General features: G+C 36.5%; 3 protein-coding genes across 4 annotated transcripts in view; 1 reads left to right on the top strand and 2 right to left on the bottom strand.

The window, feature by feature from the left end:
• The first annotated feature begins 42 nt into the window (after positions 1–42).
• Positions 43–3,519, top strand: nebl (nebulette). The gene is made up of 7 exons (XM_057333228.1): positions 43–358; positions 470–564; positions 839–923; positions 1,741–1,848; positions 1,978–2,155; positions 2,402–2,514; positions 2,597–3,519. Exons 1-7 carry the CDS (start codon positions 290–292, stop codon positions 2,771–2,773), a joined length of 825 nt encoding a protein of 274 aa, XP_057189211.1. The 5' UTR covers positions 43–289; the 3' UTR covers positions 2,774–3,519.
• A 122-nt stretch (positions 3,520–3,641) lies between these two features.
• Positions 3,642–9,132, bottom strand: riok1 (RIO kinase 1 (yeast)). Its single transcript, XM_057333219.1, has 17 exons — positions 8,974–9,132; positions 8,532–8,724; positions 8,334–8,424; positions 8,159–8,228; positions 7,687–7,729; positions 7,432–7,524; positions 7,173–7,285; positions 7,000–7,080; positions 6,815–6,901; positions 6,300–6,437; positions 6,070–6,173; positions 4,911–5,017; positions 4,680–4,745; positions 4,465–4,584; positions 4,321–4,374; positions 3,910–4,053; positions 3,642–3,821 (listed from the first exon to the last, which is right to left on the bottom strand). The coding sequence occupies exons 1-17, from the start codon at positions 9,021–9,023 to the stop codon at positions 3,711–3,713; spliced, it is 1,665 nt and encodes a 554-aa protein (XP_057189202.1). The 5' UTR covers positions 9,024–9,132; the 3' UTR covers positions 3,642–3,710.
• Positions 9,133–9,542: 410 nt separating this feature from the next.
• rreb1b (ras responsive element binding protein 1b) overlaps positions 9,543–14,597 on the bottom strand; it is a 38,244-nt gene continuing 33,189 nt past the window's right edge. For both annotated transcript variants that reach the window (XM_057334593.1, XM_057334592.1), the window contains 3 exons: positions 13,540–13,710; positions 11,937–12,698; positions 9,543–11,859 (listed from right to left, as the gene is read on the bottom strand). In XM_057334593.1, coding sequence (XP_057190576.1) covers positions 11,363–11,859; positions 11,937–12,698; positions 13,540–13,710 — 1,430 coding nt within the window. In that variant the 3' untranslated portion in view covers positions 9,543–11,362. The remainder of the gene's footprint in view (positions 11,860–11,936; positions 12,699–13,539; positions 13,711–14,597) is intronic.

Here is a 14,597-nt window from a genome sequence, read left to right as displayed (position 1 = left end):
CTTGCCTCGCTGTCCATTTACAGAACAGCGTAAAGTGTTTGAAGGCTCGCGCAGTAGTCTCAGTGGGTGATGTTTGGTGAAGATCTCACGCGCGTTTGCTCGAGCACCCTCACACTGCGAGACAAGCAGCACGCTGATAAACACACTCGACTTTAATGCTCTGCGACACAAACTGAACGCAATCTGCGCCGAATCTGAAAGAGATATTTCAGAAACAAGTCGGGCAAGCGATTTTTGGAGTTATTGTATAAGTTATGTCATTTTCCTGGACCATCGCAACAGCTTCAAAATGAACCCTCATTGCGCACGCTGTGGGAAAATTGTCTACGCAACAGAGAAGGTGAACTGTCTGGACAAGGTATTTCTCATACTTATTATGAAAAGTGAGCCATTCGTGTACACATAGTCAACATTCGTACATACCTGTCATATCTCGTCAGATTGTGCCTTGTTTTTCCAAATTTTGTAGTATTGGCACAAAGGATGCTTCCATTGTGAGGTGTGTAAAATGACTCTCAACATGAATAACTACAAGGGATACGAGAAGAAGCCCTACTGCAACGCGTATGTTATTGTCCATCTTTTGCCGTCATTTTCATGGAAATTCAAGAAATGTTTTTTCTAACGAGTAACATACATATTCATATACTGTACATTATATAGCCTACTGTCTTTTTGATCGTAAGGGAGGCATGTACAGTCTCTATATACAGTCTAACTAAATGTTTTAACAACACCACGAGTTTCATGTAACGTTACTGATAGAAAGAATGTTTATAAATTGCACGTATGTATCACTTTGAAACAATTGAAAACACAAGTGTCTTTCTCCAAACAGGCACTACCCAAAACAGACCTTTACAATTGTGACAGACACCCCCGAGAACCTTCGGCTGAAACAGCAAAGTGAGCTCCAAAGTCAGGTAAACAGGTGCCAACCATATATGTGGTTTGTTGGATGTTGTAATTACATTATTAAATGCCCTTGTGTCATTTAGCAATGTTATTTTTAGCCTAGGGTACATAAATAACAAAAGCGCACCTTGAATTGTGTTGGAATAACACGAGAGAGACAGAATAATTTATAGACGGTGGGGCGAGTGTTTTGATCATTGCCAGTGCGGGACTGGGTGTGATGCTTTGAGGTCAGCATGGAGAAAAGGAGGGCAGCTGTCTACTCTGTGGTGCACTGGCAGATCCCCTCAGCTTCTCCACCTGGCAGAGAACATGCCGCCAACTCCATACTGTGGGCAACCTAATCCTGGCATTCTGACAGATGCATTATTTCGCTGAGGGATCGGTCAGCAACTACGACAACGTGTTTTGTGTCCTTGCATACATTTCCATCTGTGGTACTTTATTTGCACTCACATTTGAAGTTGCTGCTAGGTTGTATTAACATCCATTACCCCTTATTATTATTAATAACTCATCACCAAGTAGTGATTGCTGTTGCTTATCAAGTTGTACTTTCAAAAATGCTGGGTTACGTCAACCCATGGTTGAAAAAAATGGACGTATGCAAATATTGGGTTTAAATTAGCCTATGACAACAGTTGGTTTTGTCCATATTTTACAACAGACTGAAAAAAAACTATTTTGACCCTAAAAACCCCATGTAAGCCATCATTGAGACAAAACCTTAGCAAATCTCTGACAATCACAACATCCTATAAAATCAAGAAAGCAAGTCTTGCACGTTTTCTTCAAAAATTATGCAATCTTTTCCTTGTTCTACAGGTCAAGTACAAGCAGGATTTTGAACAAAGCAAGGGTCGAGGCCACAAATTTGTCCTGGACACACCAGAGCTACAGAGACTGAGGAAGGCCCAGGATCAGATTAGTAATGTATGCTGTAAAATCAAGAAACGCTAAACAAACAGCAAGAGCGAATATGCATACTTGACTAATTAGTGTGCTGGAATTGCTGAACAAATTGATGTAGTGTGACCTCATGTAACATTTCTATTCTTGCAGGCGAAGTATCATAAAGACTTTGAGATGTCTGGTTTGCATGGGGTCACTCAGGGAACGCAAGGGCCGTACCTGGTGCACGCTCAGATGAGACCTAACCACGAGACAGCAGGGAACGGCACACACAAGGGCGTTCATCAGTATATCATGGAGATGGATCGAAGACCTGGCGTCATTGTGGGTAAGTTTTCCAACGTGATATCCTGATATTGCACAGTTAAAAAGCAAACTTTTGATTTTTAAAAATCTTGACAAAAGTGATGTGATTACTTACAATGATGATAAGATCACATAGCAGGAATGACTTTAGTAATCCTGATCAACAGTCCATTAATAAAACACAATATTACACAAAATATTAAAACAGACAACATTTTAGTCGGAGCAGTATACTTTTCTGACTCATGTTACTTTCATTTCTTCATAGCACCTGTACTTCCCGGTGCATTCTATCCCAGCAGTCACACCCATGGCACGCACAGCTACATGCATCAAACCAGAATGCATTCACTGAAGTCAAGGTCACAACATATGAGCATGGTGAGTCCTTAAACAAATCTCAATGTTATCTTTTCAAATAAAAACCGCACTCATGAGTAATGTGCACAAACACGGCCTCCAGACTGTATACAGGGCCATGTATGACTACACAGCACAGGATTACGATGAGGTGTCTTTCCGTGATGGTGACATCATTCACAACGTGCAGTCAATCGATGAGGGCTGGATGTACGGAACGGTACAGCGGACAGGGCGATCGGGAATGCTGCCAGCCAACTATGTGGAGGGCATTCGCTAGGTGTCAATATACCTCGTACCCGCTGAGCCACAAATGAAACGCTTGCAGCTTCATTGTTTATAGGTAAAAAATGCTTGTAAATGGTCGCAGGTAGATATCTATATTTTAATAGTGCTTGTCGTAACATTTTGTACGTGTTTATATGTCTCTCATTTTGTAACACTTGCAGTTACAGCAATGTATAAGTGAATGTATGTAATTCAATGAATAGTTTTGTACCAGTTTGGTATTTACTTTGAAATGGCTGTTAAAGGGATAGTTCACCCAAAAATGAAAATTCTGTCATTTATTTATCCTCTTGTCTTCTGAAACCTGTATGTCTCTTTTCTGCAGAACACAATAGAAGATGTCTTGAAGAATGTTGGCAAACCAAAAAATATTGGTCCTGTTGTATGGACACAAAACCAATGCAAGTCATAATTTTTCTGTTACCAACATTCTTTAAAATATCTTTTGTGTTTTCCAGAAGAAAAACTCATACAGTTTTGAAATGACAAGAGGGTGAGTAAACGATGACAGATTTTTCATTTTTGGGCGAACTATCCCTTTAAATACAACAGAATGTAAAAGATGTCTAGAGAATTGTAAAGAGAATTCTTACTTCATCAAGTATGAAAAACATTTTTACTTGCATGTTTTTGTTGCCATGAAAAACATGAATAATGTTGCTGTTCTACACAATGTGTATTAAATATACCACTATAACAATGTTGAGGAAACATTAAATATCTCTTTTGCTCCCTCCATTCAAGCTGTGCGATCAGAGAGATAATTGAAGTTTATTAAATGACTCATCTTAATGTTTTATAAACAGCTGATGCTGCTGACAGCTTACGTAACAGGAGCTGGCACTCCATCATCATGAATTAAGTCCCAGAGCCTGATTTAATTTGGATACCGCTCCTCTATTAGTCATCTATCTTTGTCTTCATAAACCTCATTTTCCTTTCTTCATTTTAGAAACTTTCTCCTTACGTTTCTTCAGATGCTTAGGCACCTTATTTTTTCTTTTCTCCCTCTGGGCATCTTTAACCAATTTCTTTCTTTCCTAAAAAACACAAAAACGGCAACTTGTAATCAAAACTCCAGAAAACAGATTTTTTTAATAAAAAAACTAACAAGAGGATGACAGGTACCTTTTTGTCCAGTGGTGCTGCCTCACTGTTACTGCCACCCTCTTGTGCATCTTCCTCTCCCGATTCATCTTCATCATCATCTTCCCCCTCTTCCTCAGAGCCCGAACTGTCATCCTTTCCGGAGTCTTGCAATATCGAGGGTACCTGTCAAATAAAAATTCAGCGATAGCATTTTTAATCTGATTTTGGCTGCTGTCGTTGTTTATATTCTCCATGGGAGATACCGCCTTAACCCTCCCACATGCTATGTAGGCGCAGAAAACTCCAAAGAGACCTTTGCACAGACGGACCACATGCGTTAATAGCAAAAACAAAGTCTTGGTCACATAATGCCTCTTAAATCTAATGCTTAAACTGAAATACAGCAAATGGTCTGGTGAAATACAAAGAAAATGGCTTGATTCATCCTACCGTTTGTACACCGGAAAGATCTTTTCTGAGTCCTGTCACTGTCTGATAAAGGATCTGTAATGGACAACACATATACAGTTTTTAACCACTGTTAACAACAATCCTACCACTAGTTTAACGTTCATTTAGAACACCGAAACGTACATTATCATTTTGTGTGTTTTCAGAAGATTCTTCCTCCTTTTTCTTCAACATGATGTCTACATCCCTCTCGTAATGGGCGACCTCATTGAGTGTTCGTGGAATGTAGGCTTTCTTAAACACCTTATATTATATAGCCGAGTTGTTAAAGGTTATTAAAAGTATTATGATAGGCATATTGGATATATGACATGTATTACGGTTGAAAATAAGCACACCTCCTCATCAACTTTATCTTGATTGGATCTTTCTTCTGCAGTTCTTTCAGATGATATTTCCATTGCCTGCAAATGAACCACAAATACAGTGTAGAATAGTTCAAAATAGTACTCAATACTCTATTCAATATAGGGACCCAGTTACATTAGGCTTGAAATATATGAAAATGACGGGAAGAGGAGAAAACGATATTCAATAAGAATAGTTATGTAAAATGGCTATTCACTGACCTTATCAATGTACTCATTAATGTTGTCATTTGTTATGGAGGGATCCGTGACATACTCAAACAACTCACGTACAGTCATAACCGCTACATTATGTTTCTGGAAGAAGTCTGAGGGAGAAAATGTGATGTCATTAACTACATATTTGTTTAATTTAACAAACTATGCTGTAGGTTTGATTATAGCAATGGTGAAACAAAGCTCTGTACTGTACACTGCCGCCATCTGGTGGTGAAAAAGAAAGGCAGCATACAACAAACAGCTAGTTTTATGTCTGGATTTTATGGTTTGTTTTATTTCATCCTGCTTTTATTTGATTAAAAAAGCTGCCAATGTAGATTAGTAACTTTGAATATATTGTCACAAAAGTAAAACTATTGCAAACAAGCCCCAGTATTTAACATAATATTTTATAGGCAAGGTGCCTGTGGGCTTTTAATACCAATTATTTGTTATCAATTCAACACAGCATTGTGTAAGTCCACAACCATTCAAACATTTACATTCACATACTGACTGTTTATTAACATTGTTATAAATAAATTATGAATATTTTATTTATAATAGTGTTACATTAAAATAATACATATAATTAATACAAATAATTAATATTTTTACATTATAATAGTGCATTAATATAAATAATATCCTCATGAAAAATTTGAAATAGTACAAATGTAGCTATGGCAATTATGTTGTGACTAAAGATAATTAGAAGAAAACCAAACTATGTTGTATTTTAGCATTTTTAAGGTATTAAAAATAAACAGTATTAAAGTTACCATCTGTGCTGCGCTCGTATTGCCTGGCCTCATTATTCAGTCGAAATCCAATCCATTTCACAAACATTTTTTATTTGAGTATTATAATTAAATAAATTAATTTGTTGGCACAATTATTATTGTCTATACAAGTAACTTGAAACATTTAAGCATACGCCCACAGACAAAACGATATTTAAGATCATACAAAACATTTAGCTAATTAATTAAAGCGCTTTGAGTGCCCAGAAAAGCGCTATATAAATGTAACAAATTATTATTATTATTATTATTATTATTATTACAAATAAACCAAAACTTTTCAACTATCGTGAATGTACTATTTTGACACAAGCTTCAAAGCCTAACAGAAAAAACTTTACTGGTTTTCACACACTTACCATTTACATTGCTACAATCCTTGCGAAGAAACTCCAAGGCATGAGGGTGATCATGTTCAACAGACTGAGACACATCTATAATATAAGCATCTCCATTATGATACCTGCAAAAATAAAGGACCAGTTTAATCACACAGGAACTACCCAGCTTTACATCAGTGGTTCTCAACTCGAGATCCTTTTTCCTGCTGGGTTTTACAATACAATCATCACCATTTCATTGAACTTACAGCATGTTGAACTCGCTAAGGTCAGCGTGGACCAGGCGAGCATCATGGTACATTATCCTCATATTCTGGATGACTTGTAGGTAGAGTTCCCGGGCTTTGGATTCAGACAGGACAGCATTCTTCAGCAGAGGAGCAGGCCTGAGATAAAACAACACCCATAATGGATTATTTCAAGTATTATATACAGTAGGAATAAGGTGAAAACATGGAAACAATGCTTTCCACTAGCTGGTCATCAGTTGATAAAGGTGCACACACTGAAAAAATGTGCTATTTTATATAGCCAACAACAATTAATTTACTCAGAGAAACTGGAAAAAATGTCTGACAATGTGACCCCAAGCTGGCAGCTATCACAAGGCAGTAAAGTACTGTAAAATAAAACCCCCTACTAAAATGACTAAATCACATGTGTACATGCACATTTTTACCATGTTTTTCATAAGTATTACTGAAATGTGCACCTTTAAGAGGTGAGAATAAATGCAGGGTATAGTGAGTAAATGTCTGCATACATGTCATCTCGACCAATGAAGCTCATGACAAGTACGTGACTCCGCAAGATGATGGGCTCTGGACTGGGAATTTGTGCCGTCTGTAGTCTTGACATAAACACATCAATATTAGAAACAATTGTTGTGGCAACACAGACCTTAAGCAGCATAAAATGAAATATTATAGATAATATTGATCAAGTCACCTGATCAAGTTTCTCATCTCTTTCTCTGCCCAAGTACGCACCATTTTCCTAGGATTGCCTTTGCAGTAGCCATGGCGGAACCTGAAGTGGCATTCAAATGTTGCTGTTTTTCAATCAGCTTAGCAACATGAATCAGTAAAGACTAAACTGCTGCACAAAGACACCTGACTTACCTGAACTCCCCACTGACATATTTATCTCTGTCTTTGAATGATAATATGGAAGTCTTGTATATTTTGATGGCTCTGCTTTCTCCTTTGGCAGTAGTTGCATGGTAGACGTTCGCCTGTGGAACACACATCAGAAATATCAAGTACTATCAATAACAGTTCTGGTTATACACAAAGTAAAACAATTAATATACAGATGCAATATCTGTTGCGTGTGACATATAAAGCAGTGGTATTAATGCCATTCAGAAAACAAACTTGCCTCTTTGCCTGTGCTGATACAGCCATTGATCTCTGTAATGACACCTCTGCTGAGCATTTTGAACAGAATCATACGTGTCCGGGGGTCCAAAACCTGTGACATCACAGTAAAGCCTCAGAATAAATAACACGGCCATAGTGTTGCAATTGAGGTGCTATTCAATGTATATTCATCGAGTTTAATCATATTTAGAGTTATGTTGTGTAAAATAATACCTAATTTAGTACAAATAATAATAAGCTTGAAAAAATTTACCTGTTCAACGGTTGCCCGGTCTGATTTGTCCTTCACTCGAAATCTAAAAATGAAATTGATAAAAAGTACAAGCTTTTATAAGGTTTAAAATAGGGCTGTCAAATGATTAATCGTGATTAATCGCATCCAGAATAAAAGTTTGTGTTTACGTAATTTATGTCGGTATACTATTAATTTTGTATTTATGAACACATACACATAAATGCATTCATTTTAGAAAAATATAAAATATAACAATTAATAAATGTTTATTTAGAATTTCAATTATTGGTAAATAATAAATATAAATTAATACATTTAAATATTTCCTAAATATAAATTGTGTTTATAAATACAAAATTAATATGCACTGTACACAGATATATATGACGTAAACACAAACTTTTATTCTGGATGCGATTAATCGCGATTAATCGTTTGACAGCCCTAGTTTTTAAAACATATCTGAAAAGATTTAAACAAGGTTACATACGTGTCTGATTCTCTCTGTTTTTGCATCACAGTCACTTTATTGATCACAGAATCTGCATAAGTTAATTTATCTGTAAAACATGAACAGATTTAAATCAGACAGCATAAATATCAACATGCAGTATGCTTTCCCTCATTTCACAACTGCCTTATTTTAGAAGGAATTGTGGGCTTACCCAGGTTTATTTTGTTATCATATTTTCTCAGGACCTTGTCAGATGGAGTGGACATTTTTGAAGATTGATTATTAGAACACTGTCGATTAGCCTGGTGGAAACAGACAACATGTACGTAATCCAGCATACTGCCATACGATGTAGTTGTGTTTTCCACAGTCCCTAGAAATAATGTACAGAGCTTCTTGACATGAATACCTGCTGATTATATCCAGTCCTCATTGAAGTGTAGCGCTTGGTGAAGTCTCCTCCTGATTCATTCCAATCCCAATCATCATCATCATCATCATCATCTTCATAGTCCTCTTCATTTTCATCTTTCTTGTCATTAGTAACTTTAATAGGATTCTCCAGCAAAGGCTTGTCATGGACGTGACCGATTTCAAAATCACTGAAAGAAATGGCAGATTTTTTTGTACTGTCTAAATATAGAGATTTACATTATTTCAAGTAACGTAGTTACTTTTTTTGTCAGCAGACCTCAAGAGTTTATCGTAAAATACTAACAGTTTGACTATTGTTTTACTCTTTGTTTAACTGACCCTGTATTTAATACCACATAAAACTTTGTAAAGACACTCTTCTGATGCGGTTTTATATTGTGTTTGACTGTCTGATTAACAAATGGAAAGTTTCATACCTTCCCGTTTCCTCCGCGTCATCAAACTGTCCTGGTACAACCTGGGACATCGTGATACTTGAGTTTTATTTGGTTAAAACGAATAAATTTGCGTGGTATTTTAGGTGAACTGTCAATACTCGTACCAACAACAGGCACGCTGTGAACGCGATCGCTTCCGGCCACGTGGGTAAGGGTGCTGATGAGGCCCAACCAAGAACACCATGTCAAAGCGAAATATCCCACAGACTTTTTTTCAAGAAATTTATGTAAAGACAGCAATAAATATGCTGGTAAACATAGGACATATTAAGTAAAAAAAACTATCAAAACAAAATACGAAGATGTAATCACATGACCAACCGTATTAAAACTTTACCTAAAACTAAAACGTATTAAAACTTTACCCTGAATGAATCTAATTTAGTAGATTGGATTTTACAATCTTTTAGTTCTTTATAATAGCCTTTTTAAATTGAAATAAAGTGGTTCTTGCGACGAGATTTCTTATGGATTCTTGGTAGTTTCTCTAACCCAAAATAATTTATAAAATGACTAATGACAAAAACACAAACCACCAGCACTTTCATTTCTCACTCTTTCTTAGTGTACATTTATTGATTGCATGATTTATTCACTTTACAGGGATGAACAGTGAAGTGAGAAAAGTAAAATCATCTGAATTGATTTGCATATATCTGAATTGATCGGATATTTACAATCCACCTGACAAACATAGGCACTGATGCTGAGGCAACACCTTTGAAAGAGCTATTAGTTTTGTTTAGAACAACTTTGAATTTCAGCCTGTGCATGTTTGTGACCAAATTCGTTCAAATGTTTTTAACTGCAGTGACTGTTTACAATAGAACCCAAGTTTTATACACCAGACACAACAAAATTCAGAATTCGAAAAGCCCCTGAGAAAGAGAATAACTGAGAAATTCACCACATCAGATTAACATGTAAAATCATTACGTTTATAATCATATTGTCAAACCCATCAATAGTAGCTATACTCTCTGGTTTAATGCTTAGATGTCTGTTTTGGCTGAAGATTTCATTAGCTGAATAATAAAGACAAAAAAAGATGTAATTAGGCTATCTAGAGTATCTGAAAAACATACAATCTAAAGAAATTCATCTTCTGATTTTCTTCGCGGCACAGACTGGATTTTACATGGCTTCTCAAAAATGACAACCATGCTGTTTATATTGATCAATAAATTACTGCATAAAATGTTCAGTGTTTTCTATCATTGATATGACTGTGCACACCCATACACTCATTTACAAGTACATACATCATTGCACACATAAAAAAGAGGAAAACAGATTTCATCTAAATATATATAGATTTTTGCTAAATTTAATATTCCAAAAACTTAAAACATTTTGCGACTAAAGGGCTTCAGAACTGAATAAACTGTTGTTTGGGTTTCAGGACAAATACTGCAACATTAGTGTAAAATAGTATGAAGTTGTTTTTTTGTTCGAGGATGAAATAGTATCCCTTCAACATAAAAACTGATTGTCAATGGTCTCTACTTTTTAGGTTTCTTAACTGAAAGTTACCAGGCATTTTAGTGTGGACACCAGTGTTGAGAAAATCAAAGTAAATCCTCGAAAGATTTCCAGTACAAGCGCAAAACCCAAAGAAAAGCAAAACAAATCTTGAATCTTGACAAACACAAATCACACATGTAAAGATACATAAGATTCACTCTGATTCACACTGACATCAAATACATACTGTGTAAATCTCTGTGTGTCACTATTCTCTTTGATGCACAGGCCTCGATATAATACTTCACGCTCTGAACCACCAGAGGGCGCTGTTTCCAGTAACGTACACACGTCTGCATCATTTGTCAACGAGGCTCTAAGATGAAGGATCATTTACAAATAGGCAAATATTGCCAATAAATTGATTGACGGATGATCATCCAAAATACAATATAAAGCTAAGTTACAGAGCTAAACAGCAACTTTATCAGATATGTAATCAGCTGATCTCCAAAGTCAGGCACTTAAGCTCTTCAATTCCACAAGACAAAAAAACCTTCTTGACAAAAAACAACCAAAAACTTAAGAATAATACATTTTAATGCTGACATATAAATCTGTTTATCATACAAATGTCTCTTCTTATTTACTGTAATATAAAGGCTTTATATGACTCATTAAAAAATCATAGAAATAGGATTAAAATGCTACCGTCCAGTAGATCCAGATCTTAAGAAAAAGCATCAAGGCATCAAGAGAAGAATCACTGTGCTTCAGAAATTCTCCAGTGTGCATTTTTCATGCGTACTGTCTAAGACAAATATTGGCATAGGCCATACTTTGTGTCTTCTAGTGTTTGTGGAAGCTTGAGAAACAATGGCACAGAATGAACACAGTTAAAGGCCTAGTGAATTTTCCTCTCCGCTGTTTCCTGAGCCATTGTACACTGGATTTTTGCAGGTTCTGAATCACCGTCTGATGTGTCATCTGAGGCAACATGGATTAAAGGCTCCTCCATTCGAACTTCCTCCTGTCCGGCTCCATCTAGCTGAGGATCTTTGGGAGCGTCTTCAGCAGAATCCATCATCACGTCTGTATCTTCAGGGTTCTGCTCTTCTTTATCCTCCTCAACTATCTGTCTTTCATTCTCCTCTGCTCTCTCGCGTTCGCTTTCAGTTTGGATCGGAGATGTTGCATCACCTTCCTTTCCAGAAGCACACACGACCTCGTTTCCCTCCAGAACGGCAGCGTCATCTCCTGCTCCGTCAATTTCTCCGTTTATTTCTGCCTCGTCATTTCCTTTTTCATCTGTGGGTTTCTGGTGGACACGTTGGTGCCTCACCAGACTGTGTTTCAGAGTGAAAGTGCGAGAACACGTTTGACACTCATAAGGTCTCTCACCTGCAACAATCATTTCAGAGCTGATCATTTTGATTTATTTTGATTTTAAAACGTGAAAATTCTAAACGTGTGCTCACCTGTATGTGATCGCATGTGTCTGGTTAGATCCTGCAGACTCCAAAAGCGTTTGCAGCACACATCGCAGACTTTCTTCCTCTTATCGGCTTTTCCTCCAGCCGGGTCAATTTCGTCTTCTAGGGCTCTGAACTCTGAGGAAGCACCGTCCTCTTCATCATCACTCATCTCATCCCTCTCTTTCGTCTCCTCCTCGGCCCCACTTTCCACACTCTCATTCTCCTCTTTGTCACTGGCTTCTGACTTGAGCTCCGTCTCTTTTCTGGGTGCTGTGAGCGGGGTTTGGTTAGACTCGGTTGGTTGTCGTCTTCCCTTCTTTCCTCCATCTTCCGACTGAACCACCTGAACGTGAGTGTTCTGGTGCCGGCTGAGAGTAGCAGCGTGGCGAAAGGTCTTCTTGCAGGTGGCACAGGTGTGGGGGAACTCCTCCTGCTGACCGGCTGGTTCTGTGTTTGTTTCGGGTAATTTAGGCTGGTGCTGTTCGTCTTGAGAAATCTCGACGTCTTCAGGTGTGTTAGCGAGGTTTGTATCAATTTTCTTGATGGTTTGAGAGTCATCTTCATTCTTTTCTATTTTGTCAGGGCTCTCATCAGCTGGCGGTGTTGTAGTTGCATCTCTGCTGCTATCTGTTTGTTCTGCGGCTGATTGTCTTGTTTGTTCGGGTTCTTGTTCTGGGGATGAGACGTTCTCTTCTTGCTTGGGGTTGACCAAGCTCATATCTGTAGTATCTCCAGCTACAGAAGGCTCAGTGTCGGATATACTTTCTACAAAGACAAGCAGAGGTAACAGTAAGCTTCAAACACACTGCACATTACACAAGCCTCCAATAATGTTATATTATTCATAATTTCATATTAAATTTATGTAAATCGAAAAAATCTATATAATAATATAGAACTATTAATAAACGAATAATATAACTATTTTTATACCACGGGGCTGCTGAATGCTTCAATCTGATCTCAAACGTTCTTTGGGTATGCATTAACTTTCGGTAAATGCACACCTATGAAGGTGTTCTAGGTCTGGAGACCGCATTACAGGTCCATATCACTTCGCCAAGTTAAAATAACAGAAAGGTTATAGTGTAGCCTACAGGCCATCACCTCACACAGCACCCTGCTCTTGATCTGACGTTTATAATGTCAAACTTTACTGCTAATGAAAAGGCGTGCACAGTTTCATTCAATAAATAAATAAAATAGAAAAACAAAATGAATTAATAAACATGTATAGCCTACTCCGCTTTGCGTCGTGGCTGCATTACCACCTCGGGGTGTGCATTAACTTTCTAATAATTGAATGGCCCGTCGTCAATTGTTCCTTACATATTTTATTTAATTTATGTTCATATTATTTTTCATTATTTTATTGCATAATAATTGTATTAAATAAACGATTTGTTGAATTTTGTTGTGTTATGGTAATTTTATTAATAAACAATTTGTTGAGTGGGTCCTGTAATTTGGTCGCATTTAAAGAAACCATATGGGACATTGATATCTAGCGGTTGAGCTTGGAGCTTTTCGGACAAAAATTGTACACAAAAAAAAGATTTTACACAATAGACTATATAAATAGACTAGATAAAACAACAGTACTGACCAGTAGTTCCTGTGCTTCCTTGAGATCCTTCATCAGCCTTGGGTTTGGCTCGTGACACATTGTGCTGAAGAGATTGATTAGATGCTAGATGTTTTCGATGCAGGTGACGCTCACAGTTTGACTTGGTGGAGAAGAATGACTCACACTGAGGGCAAGGATATGGCTTCTGACCTATGAAATCAATGCGCAATATTAATATTCATGAAATAAAGTGTTTAGAATGGAATGGAATTCAACCTATTGTAGCTAAAATGAATGATATTAAAAATATTAAAAGAATGTATCTTCCGAGTTTTATTTATAATAACGTGGTTTTTATGTAGTTTGTAAGGTATTGCTTAATATAATTAGCCTATACAGCAGTGGCCAAAAGTGATATTTTGGCATACTTGTATAGTATTTGCTTTAAATGCTCTCTCAGGTTTGCTAAACTATCAAAATAAGAGTATGGCACAAAATGGAGAAAACACAATTTGGTAAAGGTATTCATCTAACAAAAAAGGAAAACTGCAGTGTATCAGGAAATATGGGTTATATTCTATTGTATAAAAATTAGGGCTGTCAAACAATTAATCGCGATTCATCACATACAGAATAAAAGTTTGTGTTTACATAATATGTATCTGTCTGGGTGCTGCATATTAATTTTGTATTTATACACATACATATATATTTAGGAAATATTTTGATGTATTTATTTATATTTACCAATCATTTAAATTATATATGTAAATGTTTATTATTTTTTAAATTTGTCTTAAATATAATGTATGCATGTATGTGTTTGTTTTTTATAAATACAAAACTAATGTGCACAGTACACAGACATATATTATGCAAACAAATTATTTTATTCTGGATTTATCGTTTGACAGCCCTAATGAAAATGCATGGAAAAGTAAAAACTTTGCAGGAAAAAAGCCTCAATTTACTACAATTTTATCAGTTAACATTTGTTAACCTTCTTTTGTTTTAATATTTTGTAGTCATTCCCCTTTGTCTTTATCTCTAAGCTTTGTGCATATGTTGTTTTTTCCCAAGCCTCCTTAAATTCTCAA

This window comes from Triplophysa rosa, linkage group LG5 (assembly GCF_024868665.1).
Source record: "Triplophysa rosa linkage group LG5, Trosa_1v2, whole genome shotgun sequence".
Lineage (NCBI taxonomy): Eukaryota > Metazoa > Chordata > Actinopteri > Cypriniformes > Nemacheilidae > Triplophysa > Triplophysa rosa.
This window is presented reverse-complemented; position numbering and strand designations above follow the sequence as displayed.